General features: G+C 35.5%; 3 protein-coding genes across 3 annotated transcripts; all 3 read left to right on the forward strand.

Annotated features, from left to right (window-relative positions):
* Positions 1-90: 90 nt before the first annotated feature.
* Positions 91-3,198, forward strand: LOC127808719 (outer envelope pore protein 21, chloroplastic-like). Its single transcript, XM_052347300.1, has 5 exons — positions 91-346; positions 1,746-1,820; positions 1,923-2,075; positions 2,366-2,464; positions 2,863-3,198. Exons 1-5 carry the CDS (start codon positions 254-256, stop codon positions 2,944-2,946), a joined length of 504 nt encoding a protein of 167 aa, XP_052203260.1. The 5' UTR covers positions 91-253; the 3' UTR covers positions 2,947-3,198.
* A 154-nt stretch (positions 3,199-3,352) lies between these two features.
* Positions 3,353-6,724, forward strand: LOC127808718 (RING-H2 finger protein ATL80). The gene has a single exon (XM_052347299.1). It carries the CDS (start codon positions 5,998-6,000, stop codon positions 6,535-6,537), a length of 540 nt encoding a protein of 179 aa, XP_052203259.1. The 5' UTR covers positions 3,353-5,997; the 3' UTR covers positions 6,538-6,724.
* A 5,090-nt stretch (positions 6,725-11,814) lies between these two features.
* On the forward strand, positions 11,815-20,045 carry LOC127807956 (pentatricopeptide repeat-containing protein At2g13600-like). Its single transcript, XM_052346210.1, is given in 10 exon segments — positions 11,815-12,281; positions 12,374-12,448; positions 12,561-12,815; positions 13,732-13,898; positions 14,186-14,270; positions 14,272-14,541; positions 15,791-15,944; positions 16,095-18,419; positions 18,933-19,085; positions 19,357-20,045. Coding segments are annotated over 5 exon segments (2,706 nt in total). The 5' UTR covers positions 11,815-12,281; positions 12,374-12,448; positions 12,561-12,815; positions 13,732-13,812; the 3' UTR covers positions 18,206-18,419; positions 18,933-19,085; positions 19,357-20,045.
* The last annotated feature ends 4,159 nt before the right edge of the window (positions 20,046-24,204 follow it).

Below are 24,204 nucleotides of genomic sequence, written 5' to 3' on the forward strand. Positions count from 1 at the left end.
TTCTGCAGCGACAATTCAAAGTGACGGTGACGGTGGGAGATGGATTGTCATTTGATCCGATCTAATGGTCCAATGGTAGTGGTAGAATAACTGCCGTAGAGTGGGCGCGAGCTATATATTCGTATATATATATATATATATATATATGCTCACATATATAATCTTCTAGTCTAGGCCTAGGGTTTGTGTTTTGCAGTTTGTGGCTAGAATTTATACTTTCTACCGTACCGCAGAGGTCCAGATCCGTCAACCAATGGAGACTTCCATTAGATATGGCGGAGATTCAAAGGCTCTCAGAATTCACGCCAAAGAGAAGTTCCCCGTCGACTCCAGTACCTTCTTGCAGGTACCAAATCCGCAGTTGCCTCAAACCAAATCTCCTTTGTTTCGCTTTTCGTTTTTTTTTTTTTTTTTTTTGTGTGTGTGTGGGAATTTGTTAGCCTTCCACTTCGACAAAAGGTTAATCCATCAACGTGGGGCGGCAAATAACAGCCACGAGCGTTGTTCAGCTTCTGATTGTTGTTGAGTGTTTTTAGCCAGAAAGCATGTGATTGCAGTTTGGCAAACCATAAAGAGATTTGCAGCTTCTTTTTTTTCTTTTCTGTTAATGTGACATTTATATAATTATGGTGTTGGACTTCTGGACGGTGAACTTTCTTTTTTATCATTGAACTGCTGATGAGGGACTTTTTGCCTTCTGCTGATTCTTTTTCTATTTCTATCAATTTGTAAATACTGCCTCTATTTTCGCTTTTCCCACTGGTTATTTAAGTTTTGAAGCATTCTTACATCTCCACGTGCACGAGCACGAAGAAAGGAGTTATGTAATTAGAATTTTGGGTATGTAATTCGTTTGATGCTTTTACCCAGAGCCACAATGCCTTGTTTAGTTCCATAAATGTCTCCCCTTAAAGCTTATCCAAACCGCACTGACAAATCTTGATTCCATTTAGCTCAAAATTGCTATCTAACTTCTATTGCTCAGGGCCATTCATGTTTGGGTAGAGTGGTGGGAGGAAGGTTTTCTTTTTTATGCCAATGTGGGGACTGTGGAAACTGGGAAAGCAAGACTGCTTATAGTGGTGGAAGAGAAAGGCATCTACTTGGTTGATGTGAAAATAGGAGCTCTCGTTTAAGAGGAATATATGTAGACGTCTCGTGCATTTGTCCCATGTCAGCTGAAAAGTTTTCATGTATTGCTTCGAAGCAACATAAATTGATGAAGTGGGGAGGGAGAGTAATTGGTTCTTGGCTGATTTAGGTAAACCGACCAACAAACCGATAATTGGCTCAAGGTTTGTTAGGAAATGAACTAAGCTGAACAGAGACGACCGACTTTAGTTTTGTTAGTTTCTTAGAAAGGTAGGTTTATTTGTTCACTCTACTAAGAAAAACCCCATGCCTATTGTTTTCCCTTGCTATCTCAGCTTAATTTTATTGGGTTTGGAGTATACTTTTTGGCTGTTTGTACATCTGTATTTGACAAGCAATTACCTTTGGTCAAAGTATATAACAAGTAGCGAAATCTGTGAACCAGGTGCTAAAGAAAGAAATTTTCTTGTTGCCCTTTCACGTTAGTCATCAATTTGGACCTCTACACAAACTCCTTCTCCCCCTATTGGCTTTAGAATCCTTGTCTTCACTATTTTAATTATCCATTTATCTTCCGCTTAAAAGTCTAGTGGTATTAAGTTGTGAACTTCCAAGAAGTTGCTCGCCTTCTCATGTCTATGTGTGCATGCCAGGTTCATGGAGAGCTAGATACAAAATATGGAGCTCCAAGTTATCTAAGTGCAATGATAAGACACTTCTATCCAGATGTATGTAATTGTATTTATGGTTGAAGTGATTTACATCTAAGGTGCCACGAGAAATTTTCCCTTCATATAGCATACTGAAGTATTAATAATTACCATCTGCAGTTATCAGCTAGTCTTGGTGTGGGATTGCTATATGATAGACATGAGAAGCTCCGGTATTGTGTACGAGGAAAGAAGGCATTTTCTGTGACACCTAATGGATTGGTAGAGTTTAATATTAAGGGGCGGTGTGATGTTGATAAAGAATTTAGAGAGGTATTGTTTTCCCTTCAATTCTGAAATCTTGTTTCAGAAGCAAAGGTATAATATGTGATAATTTATTCTTAGCCTTTCTAATGCTTTTCAAAATTGGAAAAGTCCTTTATTTTACTAGATGTTTTGATTTTTCAAACTTATAATTTCTTGACATATATATTGTAAGCAGTTGCACTTTGCAAATACAGCTATTTTTGCTGTCTTCTGATAAAGGGATGACACTGTTCAGGCTCCAATCTGTTGTTTTTTGACTTACTTGTGGCACTTACTCCATGTTAACACTTTGATAGAGGAAATCAAGAGGGGCTGCTGAGTTTTCTTGGGGCATTCTCAATTTTCGTAAAGGCCAAGATATACGGCTTAAAGTTGGTTATGAAGTATTGGACAAGGTATGTGTGCTCTAGTAGATGTTACTTGAATAACTTATGCATATGGTTTTCCATCCTCCAAGTTTGTAGTGTGAACGTTGTTTATTGAAGGGGAGTGTTAAGAAGGTTATAATATCATTAATAGTCACCAGGGTACCATATGGTTCTGGTAAATCCCTTGTGCTATTGTATGCTTGCCATGTTAAAAAAAAAAAATTCAAGAGTCTCCAAAGTACTTCCAAAACTGTATGGTTCCTTTATGCTCTCACATTCTTTCCATGTTAAATTCAGTTGTTCTAGTGGTTTGCTTTAGAGGAACTTACTAAATAAGATTGCTTTTCTCCCTTAGGTAAAACTTACATAGCATACCATCACTATAGTGACTCTTTCTTATTGATCTTGGTTTCTTTCTATTTCAGGTTCCCTACCTGCAGATCAGGGAAAATAATTGGACACTCAATGTTGATGCTAATGGCAAGTGGAATGTGAGATATGACCTTTGAGAAGGGGAGATCTTCATATATGCATTTAAAGTGAGATATAAATTGCAGTGAACGTTTCTGCCTATGTCTCTTACCAATTAAAACCACCACTGAGGTAGTGAAAATGTTGGGCTCAATTTTTTATGCTATATCGGGGCCCCTTTCGATCTTTTGTGAAGAGAACTCTGCTACGTGACTACCAGAGAGATTATCTGCTTCTGTAAGGAAGGGGTCCAATCAATTGCTAAGCATCTTTGGTAGATTCCTTCTGTAGCTCGTTATTGTCCTTGTATAGCTTATTTATTGGCCAGGTGGAATTTGGAGTTAGGTGAATGATGTTCTGAAAAACTAGGAGTGCTAAGTTTTGGTCATTTGAGCGCTTTTTTTTTTTTTTTCCTCAAAAACGAGGAGCATTGGATCTCTCCTCTCACCTTCTACACACCACATACAATATCTCGTCTTCCTCACTCTGTGCAAACCACACATATTTAAAATTTTCTCATGGCTTTCTGGGGTAATGCTCATATCCGTGGGGGAGCTGCATTCTCCATCTTCCAATAGCTTCTCTTAGATTCTGGTTAGTTTGGTTTTCAGGCCCCTTACTTTTCATGTTTCATTTTTAGGTACCTTTTTGGGGTGTGCTCAACCACTTATGTTCTTGGAAGGTTGTTGGCATGCTGGAAATTTGTATTTTCTGAGCACTCTTTTCTTTCCTTTTTTTTTCCTTTATGCTTGGGGTGGTGGGGTTGCAAAGATGCAGTTGACCTCTTTCTTGTTAGTGGAGATTTGATGTATTAGTTGTTAATGGAGATTGAAAATAGGAAAACCTGAAACACGACGGGTATGATTTTACTATTACAAAAAAAAAAAATATGTGCGTCCAATCTCAGAGCTGATCTTCGTCTCCATTACCTTTAGACGCCACCCACCGTGTTCACACAGATGCAGAACCATTTTAACTTCTCAACAACCAGTTCATGCTTCTGAACTTTTAACCTCTCCCGTTAAGAATTTGTGACGTTCCTAATTTTACCTTCTTTCACATGGTTTCCATGACCCTTTCTTGAATTGTCCACTCCATCTCCATCCAATACCATGTGGTGGTTTGGAATCGGCAATTCTGTTTGAACTGTCTGAGAAACTCTTAAAGATGGGGTTTGGGGGGGGGTTTTTTTGGTTAAAGATGCGTGATCCAGTAGTACTGGAAATCTTAGAGCTGGTCAGCTTTTCAATCTCTCTTGTTGCCGGGTGACCTAGAGGATATGCTTTTCTAGAACACGCATCCTTATCGTAGTTTTGACGCTGAGTATGCAGAATTGTCAAGCAATTTAACGTGTCAATGCTTGGGAGACATATCCTGTTTCGTAGGATCATTTGACTCTCTTCTGGGGTAGAAGGAAATGTGTTTCGCTGGATAAGTTAGAAGTGAGAAAACACGTCCTTATTCGTGATTAGGACTTAACAAAAGAGGAGCCGTTGGGGAACATGATATAATTTTGTTTGAAGACCGAATATATAAGCAGTGTGTTTTGGCAGGAACTAGGAATAGGAAGAGATGCCCAATGCAATGGGCTGCCATGCCTTAGCAATGAAGCAAGTAAAATGCAAAAACTGGCGACCTTTACTGGATGGCGAGTGTGACTCTCTTGGTCTTGGTGTGTCTTTCTCTGCTTAATTGCAAACTGAGCGCCACCTATGTGGTAGGACAATCACATCAGTTTGGCTGAATTCATACCACCAGAGTTTAAGTGTGTGGTAGTTGGAGCCTTGAAGTCTCACACGCTTTAGGCCTAGCACAATAGTGTGTACACAGTCGCTACTAATTGACTGCAAAGGCGACCCCCAAAAATCATTGGTCCCAAACCCTTAGACTTGATATAAAAAATTTATTAATAAAAAATAAAGATAGATAGAACGACAAATAAAGATGCATAATTCACTAAGAAGTCATCTCTCAAATCCTTGGCTTGGCTTGGCATGGCAACCTTTTTGTTTCTTCTCGGATCTAGCAAACTAAATTGTCATTTAGAGAACGTGCGAGGAAAGAGGATAAGAAATTGATTTTGGGTTTTGCAATACAAACTGCAACAAAGGATGGTGATGATGATGATGATGATGAGCAGATGGGGTTCCTTGGCCTGGGCAAGAAGGCTTTATTTGTCTTTATTGGGAGACTTGACCGGAAGAAATAATATTTTATTTTGCCACCATGGATGGGGGGATAAGAAGCAAAAGCAGCAGAAATAAAAACGGATAAGATGGACCTGTGTATGTGTCTCTGTCTATTCTTAGAAAACATATATAGAGCTCAAACACTTCTTCTACTGTCCCCGCTTGCCCATTGCCTATAATCAATCAAATTCTCTTCTGTGGTTATACATACCCCCCCCCTATATTTATTACAAAATTCTTCGACCAAAATACAATAACAAATTTAATTTAAAAAAAAAGAAGAAGCAGAAATGATAAAAAGGGGTGTTACCCGTCGATTGTGGACACGAGGCCGGCCGGCCAGGCAGGCAGTGAGTGATAACGGACGGCGGAGGCTGGTTGAGGTTGAGCCGCACATGGTAGCCGCTCCCAAGTCCCAACTCGATTGATGTTATACTTTTATTACTTAATACGATTACTATTCTTTAATTAATATATATATATATATATGTGTGGAGAGAGAGAGAGAGAGAGAGAGAGAGAGAGAGAATTGAGATTTAGTAGAAGCAGAAGCAGTGAACATAAATCATCAATCGAGTGGTAGAGAACAATGAGATGACTGCTTGATTCTCCCTTTTTTATCTCAATCACATATTATATTATTGTAAAGTCGGTTGGGAATAATTTAACGGTAAGTTTTTATTATTATTATTATTATTATTATTATTATTATTATTATTAAAACATTTTTCTTTACGGGTCGGGTAAACTCTATAAATAGCTGCGAAGCTGGTCGCTCTCTTTCCAATTTGTTCATGAAAACACAGCGTTGAAAGCTTTTTGATACAGATAAGCTATAAGCCTCTCTTCCACAATCCGGGCCCCTACTCTACTCTCTCTCTCTCTTTCTCTCTCTGCCACATGAGTCGGCTTCGTTTGAGAATCCTCGGCGAGGTGAAGGTGAATTCATCCACCCCGCCGCCGACGATTAACAACGTCGATTCGGACTTCGTCGTTATCATCGCCGCCCTGTTGTGTGCCCTAATCTGCGTGCTCGGCCTCGTCGCCGTCGCTCGCTGCGCCTGGATCCGCCGCCTCGCCGGCCGTTCCCCTCCTACGGCGCCGGGGAACAAAGGCCTCAAGAAGAAAACGCTCAATTCTCTTCCCAAACTGACTTACACGGCTGAAATGGCCGGCAAATTCTCGGACTGCGCTATTTGCTTGGCCGATTATGTCGCCGGAGATGAGGTCCGAGTGCTGCCGCAGTGCGGCCACGGCTTCCACGTTGCCTGCATCGACACCTGGCTCGGATCTCATTCGTCGTGTCCGTCGTGCCGGCAGCTCCTGGTGGCCGGCCGGTGTCAGAAGTGCGGTGGACTTCCGGAGAATTCCGCAGATGCCGTGGCCGAGGCCAGATTGGAGCAACAAAGACAGTTTGATCTAAACACTTTCTTGCCTTGAGGTACTTGAGGGATTTCCCCTTGTACTACTCTTGTCAATTATTTTTCACTTTTTCTCTAATTTCCAGAGCCTTAGTCAAGCCATTAGTAATAGCACCTGGCAAAACCAAATTATCCATTGCCTGTAATCCGTTTGTACATAGTGCAGTTAATTTAAAAGCTACAAATATGTGAGCATTCTTAACTTACTTTTTCTTCGTTCTGTGGAATTTGCTTTTGTCCTTCTCGCTACCATCAACTTCAAATCATCACTTCCATCAATTTGTATTTCTCGTGCTTCCTTATCGCCATTTTCTTATCACAGAACCTGTCCGAAAAGTTTAATTTTCACACATCAAATCAACTAAATAGCTTTTGCCAATTATTGGATTAATTCCTTGGCCTCATAAAATATATATATATATATATATATTGCGTAACGGTCGACGATAGCAATGCATGGTAAAGTTGTGCATAAATAAGAAAAGGGAAAAAAAAAAAAAAGTGACGAATATTATTCCTAAAACGTATTCTAAGTTGACTGATTTTCACTCTTTGTACCGTCTTTTAATAAAGTTGATGATTTTTATGATAAAATCTGTATGTCGTGTGATTTATTGTGACTAGTGTGACGGTTCACAAGAATTTGATGGTTGTATTAATTTATCTTCAATTGCTTGAAACTTTGGTATTAAAAAATAGACAAATCGAAATTTTACACTAGAAATTACACCCAAAAAAAAAAAAAAAATATGAAAGTTACAAAGAAACCTGGCAGAGCATGTAACAATTTAAGGTGTTCATCAACATATCAACCATTGAACTCTCCTAATTATGTTATGTAGGGGCTTCCCAGTTGCTACAAACTCATCTGACATCTAGGTTCCATTATTTACCGACAAAAAATTCAACACTGTAATCAATCACCTTCACTTTATATATATATATATATATATATTTACTATTCTTACTAGCAAGCACTCCGAATAGAGTTTGATGAGAAGTGATAAATGTAGTCGAGAACGAAAGAAAGTGAACCATATCCTCATATAATCAACTGGCAAGTGATATAAAAAGTCGCATGAGAGGAATTAAAGTATCTGGAAGAGTGTCTTGCTTTCAAATCAATCTCTCTATGAGCAATCTCTTTTTTTTATTCATTCTTCAATCATAAAATTAATTTGAATTTAAATATAACCCTAATTAATGATATTTTTGCTAAAACTTAATACAACACTCTTTTAGATATTGAACTTAATTTCTCAATATAAAAATATTTTTCTATTTTTTTAAGTAATAATTTCATTTAAAAATAACAATCAAAGGCGTTCACAATTTTAAATTAGGGCATTCCTAAATCTCAACCAAAAATCACACTTAAGAGATCTAAATAAATAATAAAATATATAAATGCGCAAATGAACAAACCTCTTGATATCTAAAGAAATTTGGAAAAAAACTTCACTAACTCCCTTAAGAATTATATTGGCTTTGTTCATCCAATATTAATAGTTATGTAATTAACTTTAAAATACTCATTAAAATAATCATTTAGGATGTATAAGTATACTCATAACTCGAGCTACCCTTTGATATTAAGAATAGACATTTGTGATTTAAAAATTATGTTGACTTTGGTTATATAAACTATCTGTCAAAATAATCCCTTAAGTTAGAATTTAGAATTCCGCATTTCATTAAAACCTTCACCTTGTGTTGTATCGTGTCAAAATTGAAGAATGCGCCCAATGTCTGAGGCCCAACGCTTTCCCATAACAGTAGTTTTAAATGGTTGGAATATTCTCAGAAACCATTATTATTAATTAAATAAAAGATACCAACTACCTGACTAAACAAAAATCCAAAATCTCCTGTCCTGCTGAGCTGCATAATTAATTTAATCAGAGGGGTTGAAAGTGGTTTGAATTAGCAGCCAAATGGAGCTTGTGCCACAAGAAGAGACGCTCGCTGGGGGCGGCCGGTAGAGCACTGATTAATAAACAAATGGAGAAGATATGATTAAATATATATATATATGTATGTATGGAGTTGATGTAGAAGAGGAAAGTCCATTAGAACAACTGGAGCCTTTCCTGTCTTGACCTACTAAGATGGTGTCAGTCCAACTTATTCTCTTAATCCTAAATTATAATTATAATCCATTCATAGCAATAAATTTATTCCCTTTTAATTGGAGCCGTCCGAAATCGGATGCAATGGGAAAGGATGCCCAATACATAGGCGCACACCATGGGCAGGCCGACGTGTGGGTACCTCCCACAATTGTGCCTATTCAAAAAGGTGCTCAATTGCCCCCTCATCATTAACTAAATCAAATGTCTCCTCCATTGGCTAGTGGCTTTTGTTTATATAATCATATGTGTTCAGAGCTTTATTACTGTTTTCTGTTTCTTAGTTGGGCTTTTTTCGCAGTCTTTGTCGCTTTCATACTATTTTATGATTTGATTTTATCTGCTCATTAGCTTTTTCTAACATTGACAAATAATATTTTGCGAATTTATCTTCACATATTTTAATTTGAATTGAGTTTTTTAGGCTTGCCTTTGTCTTTAGCAGATCACTGAACTTTCGGCCATTCTCTATTTCTTGTGAATTTTGAGAGAAAAATAATAACCAATAAAGATGATCCTAGATAGCTTATAAATTTATATTTATTGATACATTTTTATAAATACAATTATACCCTTGTATGAAAACTTAAGCTGAATACAATGACATAACATTAGTATGCTATTTTGTCTTGTAGATATAACCTTTGTGGCCAAGCCCTCTCCTCTCTTTTCCTCTTTCTTTTTTTTTTTTCAGTTCATTTTTTCTATTTATTATGTTTTTCAAAAGATATCATTGGATTATAAATTGGCTCTTTACATGTAAGAGTAATTAACCATCCCAAGTTAAATACCATTGTGACAAAATTATTGACCTAAGTTTCATATAATTGACTTTCACTCATTTATTTGTTATTCCTATTACTCACTAATGAGATCTAATTATGTTCATCTAAACCCTAAATATATAATTAAATATATTTATTTAATGATTAGTTTCAACTTAGGTGAGACTGCACTAAATTATCAAGTTTATGAACCCAATTAATATAAATCCCACTGTTAATCTCGAGGGTACAAGAAATCATTTTTTAAAGATGACAAAATTCTATCAATGTCCTATATTATAAATAATTTTTTTTAGGAGGATTATTCATTCATAAATTTTTCCTTACATGGTCAACTAGTTTCGAAGTCTGTTTATTGGTATCTTTAATTTTTTTTTCTTTTATTAAGTCAACTAAACATTGTTGAATAGTCCACCAATTTGAAGCAATGTGTATCATGCTATGGGTCTAATCTGTGTAGTCAACCATTACTTAAAGTTGGTCAACCAAAATGATACAATATACTTGTTTAAGTCATAATTGGCACCTAATTTAGTCGACCACTAAAAAGACTTAGTCTACCAAGTGTTCCCATGATCAAAATCACTAATTTTTTCTTTGTATTAAATGGATCAAATAATAGAATTAATTGACTACAAGGAAATAAGATATATCTCAACTTTTCAGGTACATAATCTAGCTTACCAAATGCAAGTCCTAGTTGACCAAATGATTCCAATGTTTGGTAAAATCTTCTAACAAAGTTAGACTAGTTAACCAAAATCACGCTTTAGTTGACTATATAAAGGTTTATAGTGGACGAAACTTGAGAGGTTTGGTTTACCAAATACTCCGATTTTAAATGTGTGTTTGATTGCATTACCTAGAATTTAATTTTAGGTAATATTGTTTAGAAAACAAAAACCATCTCACCCTCTTGGAAAATGAATTTCATGGAAAGAAGCTTTAAATAATTGTACTATACATATTTTTCTATAGAAAAATTAAGAGTGTTTGATTATTTTTCATAAAAAATGTGTAATAATTACATATTTTTCATGAAAAATATGTGCAATCAAACACACTCTAAGGGTGCATTTGATAGACATGAAAAATGAGGGTAGAATTCGAATTTCATCTAAATTTTAGAAAATTTTATCAAATAGCTTTTCAATTCCATAGAATTAGAATTCCATCCTTAATTTTTACCTCTATCATATCAAACGCACCCTAAATATTTTTTTTTTTTAAATTTAGCTACTTTTTCTCCTTTACCTATTAGATTGTCATATTATTTCTTTCATAACATACTCTTATCTCATCTATTCATCTTTATCTCTTAATATTATATATTCTCTTTTAAATTTCCATTTTCTTTATTGATGTTGCTTATTTGATCGAAAAAAATGGTCAAATTTCAAACTAACAAGTTATGTTCTCCAACTAATAGAACCACCAAAAAGAGACTTTAAAAGCAACTCATCTACCACTACCAACACATAGACTCACTTAAAAATTTTCTCTGTGCATTCAAAGCTGAAGGCATTCAAAACTTTTAAAGCACTCAAAGTGTGAAAGATTTGTTGCAGGAAAACCCTTCTTTTTTATTCAAGTTAAAAGGTTATAAGCCGGCTTTTTATTTTACTTGCTTATGAGGTGATGGGTTTTAAATTGTTACAAGTGTTTGTTAGAGCAAGATTAATTAATAATCAAAGTTTAGTTCTTGTACAAAATATAGGGTTATTTTATCTATTTTTGAATATTCAAGTTTTTAACTTGCTAAGAGAGGATGTAAGCTCAAATCTCAAACAAAATCTTGTGTGTTATTTGTATTTGATGGTTGAGACTATTGCATCTATTCATTCATTAGCAAATCACACACTTAATTTGATTTTAAAAGTTAAAAACTCGAGAAAAATTATTTTAATTTAAAAACCCAATTCACCGTCTCGATCTTCAATTATTTTTCCGAACAACATATATTTTCCTAAAATTAGCTTTTAAACCTCTATTCAGTTAAATCTATTTGTTTTGTCCAAATAGTTTTTTTTAATTAACCTTAATAAATTTTGAAAATCTCAATATTTGGTAGGTTATAAAAATTTTAATATAATTTTACAGTTTTTAAAATCATTCACTTTTAATATTTAAACCCATGTTATTTTTTTCGACATTAAAGTGTCGACGAAAATGTTCATTTAACAAAAATCACTTTCTTAATATTTATGGTCACGTTTAGATGAATTATTAATATAAATTATCTTTCTACAATTTTTTTTATTTAATTTAAAAAATAAAAAGAGAAAAATATTAAGATGATGAATTTGACAGTTGAACGTTACATCATATGATTTCGTATCAGAACTCTTAAGTCTCTTTACTCTATCATTTATATACGTCAATACGACACGTGTATTCAAATTTTAAGAATAAAATTTTTTGAAATGCTTAGACAAAAATCTATGGAGATTTTTAACAAAAAGGGGGTGGATTGGATTGGCAAAATTTGGAAGTAAAAACCATGAAAGAGGTACTTTGATTTGGGACGTAAAAGAAAAGCAGAAAGATGGTCACTTTCTCCTCAACCTGAAAAACTCCAACCAGAAATATGGTCACTTTTTCGCCCGCACCATGATTTCCCTTTTTCCTGAGGGTTGGATCGGGTCAGGGTCCGGTCCGTGAAACAATCTTTCGGACCTGAAAGTTGGGCCGCTTCGGGTTCGGGATTGAACGAGTAGGTCATCTCCATCCGTGTATGGATTGTTGGTTCGTTTCGTTGCCAAACAATCCTTTTCTTCGTGAACCTCTCCATCATGCCTGTTGTGCGTGAGGTTGGTGGTTCAGAGCTGGTATGGCGTGGTTAGACCCCGGTAAGTTACACAGACCGCCTAACCCTAATTTATGATCAAATTCTACAATCATTTGAGCTCAATTTGTTTGTTCGTTTGTTTGTTTATTTAAGGATGACATTTTTCTTTCTCCGATTATGGCATCATCACCAGTGTGGACCCTCCGACTTCATGCCGTTACATTTTCGGTAATCTCACTCTCGCTCCCACGCTCAAACTTGCAAGCAAATTTGGTTTTGTAAATTGTGTGTGCGCTCTGGGGCGACCTGTCTTACTCTTACCCATAATTTGTGATTTCAGACCACAATACTTGTGGCGAAACATCATTTTCCTGCAAATGTAGTGGAGTTGGGTACCGAATTGGAGCTTACTTATGGCTGTCTGAGATGGAACCCGAGGGCGATGTGTGGAAAGTTTGTCTTAAGGGCATTAAGCGATTCTGGCCGTTCTGATATCTCCAAGCGCACTCTTAATGAGGTGGTGCATTTCGAAGGTCAAGTTGTTATGTTGCAAGAAACAATTACTTCACTTCCTCTCCTCACTGTGGCTTTCGTGGTAATTTGTTGATATTCTTTCCGTTTTAGTGCTCGGAGATGACAATCTTTCAGTTTTGGTGTTTTTTTCCCCCCAAAATGATTGCCTTGTCTTGCTCAACTTAGTTGTGATATTAATTAATCCTTTCTGATGCAACTTTGAGTGTTCTTTATGTAACTTGCAAGTCATTTTGCTACCATAAATACTAGTTGATATTGTAAACGGCCCAATGTTTGCTTTTAGCTGTTAGAAATCGTACTGGTCAGCTCCCAATGTTTACTTCTGTTCTGGAACTATGTCTACCTACCTGCACATTCACCTGAACTCGTGCCAACTGTTTTGATTTCACAAAGGAGGACCAGCACATTAAAAGGGTGTTCCTAGTGCACAAGACTTCTTTTGCAAGGGTCGGGAAAGGAATATATTTGTACGCAACCTTTCCATTGCTTTTTTGCAAAGAGGCTATTTCCACAATTGGAACTCGTTATCTTTGGGTCACAAAGTAATAGCCTTGCCACTGCTACCAATAAGGACAAGAACAGTGGAGAGATAATTTCACGACAGTCACCGTTATGGATTTTCTCCTTATATTAACCCAGCAAATCTTCCTGTTCTTGACAGGAAGGTATAAAACAGCAGGAATACATCTGTACTTTTTGGTACATTTCGTACATGGCTTCATATTTAATTGCAACGATATATTCATTTGGAAGAAAATAGCTGGAATCTGTTAAAGATGTATAATTGATGCCTAGTTTCTATATGGTCAATCTAAATTGTTACAAAATTAATAGTTAATTGTTGGAAACAAATTCAGGTTTTTGCTTGCATGACCATACATTAGTGGTTTATGCCAACAGATTTTCATTTCATTTTATCTTTCCTATATACATGTAGTTGATACATACACTGTTACCCATTTTGGTTCGTGTCTCAGATGAAAAAGCTGTCTGGACCTAGTGTTGCAATAGTGGCTTGTATTTTAGCAACAGCGATCATTATTATTGCACTGAGGTAAATGATGAGGAAGTCAAGGTACAGCCATCCTGGCTCTGTAGCTGATCTTGTCAGGCGTCGCCAGTTAAGATCTGATAGAAGAGGCATGTACGATCCTGAGCTTTACTCCCTGGTCTGCATATTCATTGGATTTGATCAATATCAATACTTTATTGAAAGGCTTAAGATAAGAAAATTTTCACCTAACAATATTAAATTAAAATTTATAGCTCATTTCTTTTTAAAAATTCTTGAGGGGATCCTTCTTAAGTTATTGGCTTTCCTAGGACTTCATGTTTTAATGTGTTAATGTCCATTGGCGTTAAGTTTGTTAAATGTGAATCTTCTACTTGTTCATGATTGTAGTTGGTTCCTTATATGGATCTTCTGAACAGCTCAACACCTCTTAAATATGATGATCCATTCAATAACCCATTGGTGGAAGTTGGAAAGGGCAATTCAGCGATTGATATGTATGGCTAAGTCTTATCACTTAGCACCAGTGACCCTCACAAAAGAGCAACAAGCCAGCCATGAGAAAAAGAGGTCGCCTGCATATCAGTGGAAAAGGCCATCAGTATTTCTCAGAGAGGGCGATCCAGTACCCCCTGATGTGGACCCAGACACAATTACTGCAAGTGGCATTGATGAAGATTTGGCTCAAACCAATGTGTATCAGAAGCATGGTGTTCCGTTTCATATCCAGGCTGAACATGAAGCACTGCAGAGAAGGCTTGAAGCACTGCAAAGTGTAAGCACTTCTGGCACATTCTATGTTCTTTAACAAAAGGGAAGGAACATTGAATGCTTTGTATGTTTTAAACATCAATTGCCAATAGGTGAAGCTTATAGCTACAGTTAGATAATTCTGTCAACACAATGAGACTTGACAATGTACTGCTGAGTTGCCTGCCAATCTAACAATTTTTGTCTCAGAAACCTAGTTGAAAAAACAAACAGAAGAAATACACAAACAAAGCCAACCAAGAATATGAACCTATCTATATCTGTGTGTGTGTGTGTGTTTGTTAAAGTAGGTAAAGGCCTTTTGTGTATTATTTTCATTTTTATCATACTTGTTTTGACTTTCAAAGTTGAGGAAAACTTTAACCATTGTCATTTTGAATTATTTCATTTCTGATGGACTTATTTTTGAATTATCTGCAAGCTTTTAAGAAATAATGTCTGGAATGTCTTTTTTCTTAATTTTAATCTTTTCATTCTCTGTTATTGAGAACTAAAAAAAATGTTTTTTAATGTGAGATTACATGCTTTTCATGGATCTCTTCAATGAAATGCAAAAAAGGAACTCAGGTAATTTTTATTTTTGGTCAGTAGGGCCTCGTTCAGTTTCAGAAAACATTTTCTAGTTTTGAACTCCAATTATGTTTCAAAAAGTCATAGCATTCAATCTTAGAAAATTTAGAGAACATCCAAAAGGATGTTTTCTAATTCATGGTATGAAAACTGAGTTTTCTATTTTCTAACAGGGGGTTCAATTATTCAACAGAAAATTGGAGTTGGAAAATAGAAAATGTTTTCTACAACTGAACAGGCCCTAAAGTTTGTTTATGAACTTTCAGAAATTTCTTTTTACTATGGATGTTAAGACATGGTTTTGCTGCTAGCCTGTTGTGACCAATCTTAATGCATGCATTCATCTTCATGTATATGCACCAGGGGCGGATGCATGTGTGAGCTGCCCTGGGCTGAAACCCAGTGCAGTCCACTATTAAAATTATTTTTTAATGTAAAAATTTTTAATATAAAAAATTAATTTTTTAATGTAAAAAAAATAATCTTTAATAATAATCCAGTCAAAAAAAAAAAATTATAGCCCACCACAAAATCTGTGATGTGTAGTTCTACACCTCAAAAAAATTTCAGCCTCCCCCTACATAGATTTTTGGATCCGCCCCTGATATGCACACACATTCTGCAGCATGTTATTTGGCCATGCCCTATGTTCCTTGTTATGAATTATTCTTGTGCACTTGCAGGAACATAAATTCCAGAAATTAGTAATGTACAACCTCTATGCAAATCGTTCTTATATGGAGCTATCTCAGAAGTACTATGAAGCCATGATTGCCTGTGCAGCTTCCAGGTCCATTTCAATTGCCAGAAAACTGCATGCCCAACTCATCCGCTCGGGTTTGGTTTCTTCAACTTTCCTCCAAAACCACCTTATTAACATTTACTCGAAATGCAGCTTCATTGGCGACGCTTTCCAGATTTTTACCGGCATTGAATTGCCTAATTTATTCAGTTGGAATACTATGATTAGTGGGTTTGCATCTTCAGGGTTCATGACTGAAGCAGAGCAGCTGTTTGAACAAATGCCTGAGAGAGACATTGTCTCTTGGAATTCCATGATGTCGGGTTATTTCGATAATGGACTATATGAGGATAGTCTGAAGGCTTTTGCATTGATGATTCAGGATCGTTACCCTCTTCGTGATATCCTGTCCTTCTCTTGTGCAATCAAGTCCTGTGCTAGACTTGGATACCAAGACTTGGCTTTCCAGTTGCATGCTCTTGCAGAGAAATTTGATTTTGGGAGAGACGTGTCTATTAGATCCTCTATTATTGATATGTATATCAAATGCGGTGAGCTTAAGTTAGCTGAGCATGTATTCTCGAGCATATCTAGTCCAAATTTGTTTTGTTTGAACAGTATGGTTTATGCTTACTCAAAATTATACGGCATTGAGAGTGCTCTCAGTTTATTCAATCAGATGCATGAGCATGACGCTGTTTCTTGGGACACTATTATTTCCATCTTATCTGAGCAAGAGTATGAGGTCCACGCTCTTAATATGTTTGTCGAGATGTGGAAACAGGGTTTACAACCAAATTCCTTGACTTATGCTAGTGTCCTTAGTGCATGTGCAAGCATTCATGATCTGGGGTGGGGTATGCATGTGCATGCTCGAATTATCCAAAGGGAGCCAAATCGTGACATGCATGTTGCTAGTGGTCTGATCAATATGTATGCAAAGTGTGGATGCTTAGAATCTGCAGTGCAGATTTTCAGTGACTTGACAGAACACAGTGTAGTTTCATGGACTTCCTTAATTGCAGGAGTGGCATGGTCTGGGCACAATGAAGAAGCTTTGGTATTGTTTGAGAAGATGAGAAAGTTTCCTGTGGCCTTGGATGAGTTTACTGTTTCCACTGTTCTTGGAGTTTGTTCACGTTTGAAGGAAATTTGTCTTGGGGAACAGCTCCATACACATGCAATCAAGACTGGAATGGATTCCTATGTTCCTCTAGGGAATTCTCTTGTTACAATGTATGCAAAATGCGACAATGTTCAGAGTGCAAAACGTGCTTTTGATTTGATGCCAATAAGAGATACCATATCATGGACAATGACTGCCACCATGGTTGCTCAGACTGGTGATGTCCAAGAGGCTTTCGAATATTTTAGAAAAATGCCCAAGCGGAATGTCATTACTTGGAACTCAATGTTATCCACATATGTGAACCAGGGACTTTGGGAAGAGGGCTTGAGATTGTACATTCTAATGCTTCGAGAAGGGGTTAAGCCCGATTGGGTTACCTTTTCAATTTTAACTAGTGTCTGTGCAGATTCAGCTGTATTGAAGCTTGGGAGCCAAGTCGTAGCTCAAACTGAAAAGTTGGGGTTTGCTTTTGATGTTTCAATTGCAAATAGCGTCATTACTATGTATTCAAGATGTGGAAGAATTGGAGAAGCACGGAAAGTTTTTGATTCTTTAGTTGTAAAGAATTTGATTTCTTGGAATTCAATTATGGATGGGTATGCTCAGAGTGGCCAAGGTAGTAAAGTACTAGAGATTTTTGAGAATATGTTAACAATGGGATGCAGACCTGATAATATAAGCTACGTGTCTGTTTTATCAGGATGTAGCCATTCCGGCCTTTTGTCTAAAGGTCAACATTATTTCAAGATAATGACTAAGGAACATGGTATTACTCCAACCTCTGTGCACTTTGCATGCATGATAGATCTACTTGGTCGGGCTGGGTTACTGGATCAGGCCAAAGATTTGATTGATGATATGCCTATGGAACCAAATGCTGATGTTTGGAGATCTCTGCTTGGTGCTTGTCGGGTCCATGCCAATGCAAAACTCGCCGAAATTGCAGTTAAGAATCTGATTGAATTGGATGCAGAAAACTCTGGAAGTTATGTCCTACTAGCCAATATATATTCGGACTGTGGTGACTTAGATGGTGTTTTGAATATGAGAAAGTTTATGAAAGAGAGAAGAATTCGGAAAAATCCAGGTTGTAGCTGGGTTGAGATTGGTGATGGGGTGCATGTTTTCACTGTAGACAACACTAATCACCCACAGATCAAGGACATTTACACGATATTGAAGGATATCATGAAGAATATGAAAGATACTGTGAGTTTCTACGAATAAAATGGATCAGAGAGTCTAGGTGTACCATTATGAGACGTTTGGGATGGCTTTCTGGTTGATCTGCCTGCATGCTTGGATGCCTGTCCAGATATGATATATGTTTGGATTTCCAGTATCACATTCTAAAAGAGTTGATTTCCCCTGTTACCCCAAGAGAACTTGCAAATGCTTTATTATTTCAAGGGCAGATCTTATTCTCCTGCAGCAATTACTGGTAATTCATTTATGTTCAGTTCATTAGCCTTTTACACATTTGCTCATGTATCATTTCCTTATATCGGTATAGAAAGTACATAGTCAAAATCTTTTGTTAAGATATATCTAGTAAGAAATAGTGTTTGCCAATTTGACGTGGAACTGGAGAAACAATGGGTTCTTCCAAAGCTGGTTCAAGCACTTCTTTTTCCCTCCAATTCCAAGATTCTTAGCCTAGACTGCCTAGACTGCAGAAAGTATGTAGACACATTCAAAAATGATATAACTTCTTATATGTATGTGCCCGAAACTACACAAAGTGATTTTGATACATAGAGGTTAAGCCACTTGGACAGCAACCCATTCATTCTTCTCACTTCTTCCCATTTCTCTTCAATTCCCATTCCTGGGTAATCTAATCAAACAACTGCTTAATAAATGGGCCATACCAAGATTAAATTATCCTTCGAATGTTTGCTTCACTGTCTGTCTCGTCCGTTTCTGCTCTCAACTAGTTGATTTTGTGTAACAGTTACAAGGAAATTGCTACTTATCAAATGATTTGTTGAGAAAAAGAATGTGAGTGGATTTGCCTCTACACTCTGGGTATGTCTGATCCGCACAAGTTCAATGGGGCAATGTCTTTGCAGTGGCAATAGCAGCCCGCCAGTTGTTATTTACCAAGGTAACCGCTCTAAAACAAAAAATCTTCTCTGTGATATTATCCAGTCGTTCAAGTAGTTGGGTTCTCTTTTATCTGCTATTTTAAGTAGTTGGGTTCAGGTAGATGCCTAGGCACATATGGTTGAGGGAATGTTAGGTTTGCTGTCTACATCTTTTAGTTCTTGTTAATTTACCATGGCTTTCATTATCTTTGAAGATGCCAACTGGGACGAACAATGAAACTAAAAGTTATTGAGTTCCCCAAGTAAACTTTGTTTATTTGCTTATGCCAGATTGTCGAATAGAAAAAATGTCACCCAAGTCGGGCCATTCTTCATCTTCTCTTTTAATTTACATTACATCAGCACGTAAATTCTGGGACACAACTCTGGCTAATGGTTAGTAAGGACGAAGTTTCTGGGGAAGGTCTCCTCAGAAGCAAAATTACTCACGTGGCGGTGCTGGTGGAAGGTACTTTGAGTGCTGATCGACTGGAAACACTCTCTCTTTCATAAACAATTGAACCTGGAAGTGACCCTGATATCACCAAAGATAGAACAAACTGGGTTCAATTTCAGGCCATCTGAAATTGGATTCTTCTTCAGATGTATCTGCTAACTAAGGTGTTGTATGTCAATCTTCTCTGAGTTGTCAAGAAACACCTGGTACATTGTGAGATGACAATCACCATTTCTCATAGTTTGTATCCAAGAGTTACCACAAGAGAGCCTTCAACAGCCGTCTCTCTGCCATTTTGCAAAGATTGAGATTCTTAATTTTCTGGAGAGAGTTTGCTATTTCAAATCTAACGCATTACCCCCCATTTGTTATTCAATCTGATAGTACCCGTTTATTGGGAAGTAGAGAAGTGAACATGTTTTTGTTAGCCTTTTAGTACTTTTTCCCCTTTTATCATCATTATAATTGTTAACATGTACTTATATTTTCTCTCTCTCTCCTTTATCTCCCTCTATTTAGAGAATTAACTAGAATGTGATAGTTTATTAATTTCTTTATCAAATTCGGTGATAGGTAAACTATTAATTGATGAAAAATTCTTGAGAGACAGACAGGTTGCCAGACAAACTTACAGAATAGGGGTTAAAAGATTAAAATGCCCTCACTTACATTACATTATACTTTTTTTAATGCAATGTGGATGGAAGTATTTTAGCTTCATTCTGTAAGCTTGTCTGTCAACCTATCTGGTCTGTAGAACTCTTGATTAATTAGAAAGAAAAAAAATAATAGATAATTGAATTCTGATTAATTCGTCATCGGGAAGAAGAGAGAGAGAGATAGAAAATATGATAGGTTTTTTTTTATATTAAAAGTTTTGAACACCTGTGAAACAGTATGTGAGAAAATGGAATTGAGTTATAAAATTAAGAAAAAAAATTATTATTTTTCACATGTTAGGAGTTTTATTTATTCTTTTATCAAATTTACTCAAATAATTTAGAATTTAGGGTGGAAGGTAATTTACTCACTAAATTAAACTCCAGGGAGGCATCGAATGAACAAATGGCCAAGATATGATTAAATATGTGAAAGATGAAAGTCCATTAGAACAACCGGAGCCCTTTTTTTCCTTGTCTTGACCTACGAAGATGGTGTCAGACTGTCAGTCCAACTTATTCTCTTAATCGCAAGTATAAACTATTATTATAATTAATTAATTAATAACAATAGATTTATTCCCATTAATTGGAGCCGTCCGAAATCGGATGCAATGGGAAAGGATGCCCAACAAATAGGCACTATGGGCAGGCCCGACACGTAGGTAGGTAGGTAGGGTAGGTTACCTTGCCCACAATTGTGCCTATTCAAAAAGGTGCTCAAATGCCACTCATCATTAACTTAATCAAATGTCTCCTCCAATGGCTAATTGTTTATATAATCATGTGTGTTGAGAGGTTAATTACTGTTTTTCTGTTTCTAGTTGGAGTTCTGAGTCTTAGTCTTCTCCTTTGCATAATATTTTACGATTAGATTTGATGTGCTCACTGACTTTGTACTGGCAAAGAATATTTTGTCACTTTATTTTGGCATCTTTAAACAACTTTATTTTATGATTAATGAATTTTTTTTTATTATGTTTACGTCTTTAAACTTGTAGCTAAAGATGGTAATACGTTTTTTTATTTACTTATTTATATATTTATTTTAATAAATTTTATATTTATATCTTAATCTTATATTTATTTTAATTTTTAATAGAGAATTAATTTTTTTAAGTTACATACCTATTTTAATAAATATTTAAACGACTCTTATATTTTTTTCTTAATTTTTATACTTATTTTCATTTTAAATAAGTAATTATGACTCATTCCTAATCCATAGCCATCTGCGCCTATAGTTAGGCTATCAACTGATTTTATCTGATCGTTTTTAGCAATCTTGCTTAAAGAGAGGAAATTATTTCTTAATTAATTTTATTTACTTATTATTTTAATTAATTATTAATTAATATATCTTATATCTAAATCTTTATCTTTATACTTGTTTAATTCTTGGGAATAATGGCACTCATTTACATCCCTATTCTCACTATTTTGGTTTCTCTTTTCTTTTTCTTGGTTTCTTAATCAATTTTGATAGTCTTCTAAGTTGTCAAAATCCAAAAAATGGGTTTGGTTTCTTTTTAACATAACAGTTTTTGAAAATAACACCGAACATTTAAATTTTTTTTTGTGACGATTGATAATATAAGCCAATTAAAAAGCTTGTATTAGGGATGTTCAAAAAAATGGCTAAATCACACCACGTGATTTTTTTTTTTAGGGAAACAAGTTGAGATGATTTGAAAATCTATAAAACGTAAAGTTTGTTGTTTGATTAAAATAATTTTAGTTTTTAATTGAATCGCTCGACTATTAAGAGTTTAACTGGGTGTTTGGATTTTAATAGTTATGACATGTTTTAAAAATATATTTAAATTTGTATTTTGATTTTTGATTAAGTTGTAGTTTGTTTAAGCTATTTATTAGTATAGTTTTTCCTTCTTTTTTTTTTTTGTAAAAAAGTTATGTTTGAAATGAAAAACTCAAAATATGTTAAAATGATCAACTAAAAAAACTTTAGGCTAGATTTATTAATCTATCAAATCCAATAGAAGGCCCATTCAAACATATTGTAGAAACTATATTGTATTTTGAGATACGGTCTAGTGTAATTTATGAAGATTAAATTAGATTGTGTGGTTTAAAGTAATAAAAAAAATTACACATATAGTTGATATATTAAAAAGAGTTTAGACTGTCCAAACAGCAAGGGACACCCCTAACTCCAAGACGGACTTAGGATTTTCTACTTGGGAGGGTTTCAAATTTTTTTTTCTAATCAAGCTTTATCAAAAAAAAAAAAAAAAGATAAAAATAAATGTTTAACAAATTTTGAGTACATATTTAACATAATTTATTAACTTAAAAAGATAAAAAAAATAATAATTACAAAAAATGGTCATGTTATTAATCAATCTAAAACTTAATTATATTATTTTTATTTAATTATATTAAAAAATTAATTATATTATTTTTATTTAATTGATAATAATTTATCAATTGATATCACTTTTTATTATTTTATCAATTAATTGCAATCCTCCACAATAAATAAAAAAAAAAAATGAGTACAACAATGTAATCGTGGGATTATAGGACCTTAGACTAGACCCTATTATTATTGCCAACAATATGTATTATATATAATATATAATAATATACATATATATAAATAATATAATATATAATAATTAATAATAATTTTAATTATATAATAATATTAATTATTTAATATTTTTTTTCTTAATTTTTTTCTCCTTTTTCTTCTTTCTTCTTTTCCTTCTTCTTTCTCCTTCCTTCTTCTCTGAACTTCTCCTACACACACAAACACCTTTTAGATCTTCACCGCATTCTAGATACACCTGTAGCTGCGCACCTTCCAGATCTGCACCCAGGTTCGCTATTACCGCATACTAGATTTGGACCGACAGCCACCGATCATCGGCTGTCGTCATAGATCTGCACTGACAGCCACCGGTCTGCACCGCACACTTTCCAGATCCATCGATCGCTCTTGATCTGCACCACACACCTTCCAGATCTGCACCAAGACCATTGCCACATCCGCCAACCATCAACGCTGCTGCCCGCTGTTGCCGGACCCGACCCGACCTGATTCAAGTTCGACCCATCCAATTAGATCTGACTCATACCTGATTTGCTTAGATTTAGCCAGAACTCAGATCTATCATGCTAAGGTTTGACCTGTTTCGATGCGGTGCCTGCAGAGTTTTGAGAAAACGGTGTACTCCACCATGCATCTTTACTTCTTATTTCTGTCATGAGGAATGATCCACTTATTTTGCTATCATCCACCGCATTTTTGGTGCCATAAATGCCTCCATCCTCCTGGCCCATCTTCCAGAAAGTGACCGACTTAAAACTGCTATGACACTCTTATTTGAAGCTCAAGCCCGGCTTCATGACCCTATCTATGGTTGTGTATCCTAGATTCTTGCCTTTCAACAGTATGTTAGTGATCTGCAAACTTGTCGAGCTCTATTGTAGTATTCACTATTCGCACACTATTCTTTACATCCCCAACTTGTTCCTCAACTTGATCCAAACCCAAACTAGAACCTTGATCTTTCCATCATTCTAGAAAATGCTCGCTCCCTAGTTTTCCCGAGGCCACTTCTCTATCTTACCTTGATAGCACTGGCAGTAGCCAGATGCTACTTTGAGACGACATCAATGAATTAGAACCCATCATGTTTGGCAACCATCGTCATTATTGAGTATCAACAATATTATTAGTTCTATGGTTTGTTTTTGATTTTTTTTTTTTTTTTGTACTATCTAATGGTTTGGATCTTTTGTAAATATTTTGAACATATGGAATGAAAATTATGTTCTTGGTTACTCGTTGGTACTATTCCATTTTAAACGAGCCGAGCTCGATCTTGGCTCACGAATCGATCTAAACGAATATGAAAATTAGTCTTGTGGTCTCCAAACTAGAAAGACTGGATGAAAATCAGCTGTTAAAAGGGCCCTAGAGATAAACTCAAAGTAAAGATGGACTACGACCAAAAATGCTATTCTATTCACATAAATTGAATTATAAATTGTGGT

The sequence above is a fragment of the Diospyros lotus genome, chromosome 8, assembly GCF_014633365.1.
Source record: "Diospyros lotus cultivar Yz01 chromosome 8, ASM1463336v1, whole genome shotgun sequence".
Taxonomy (NCBI): domain Eukaryota; kingdom Viridiplantae; phylum Streptophyta; class Magnoliopsida; order Ericales; family Ebenaceae; genus Diospyros; species Diospyros lotus.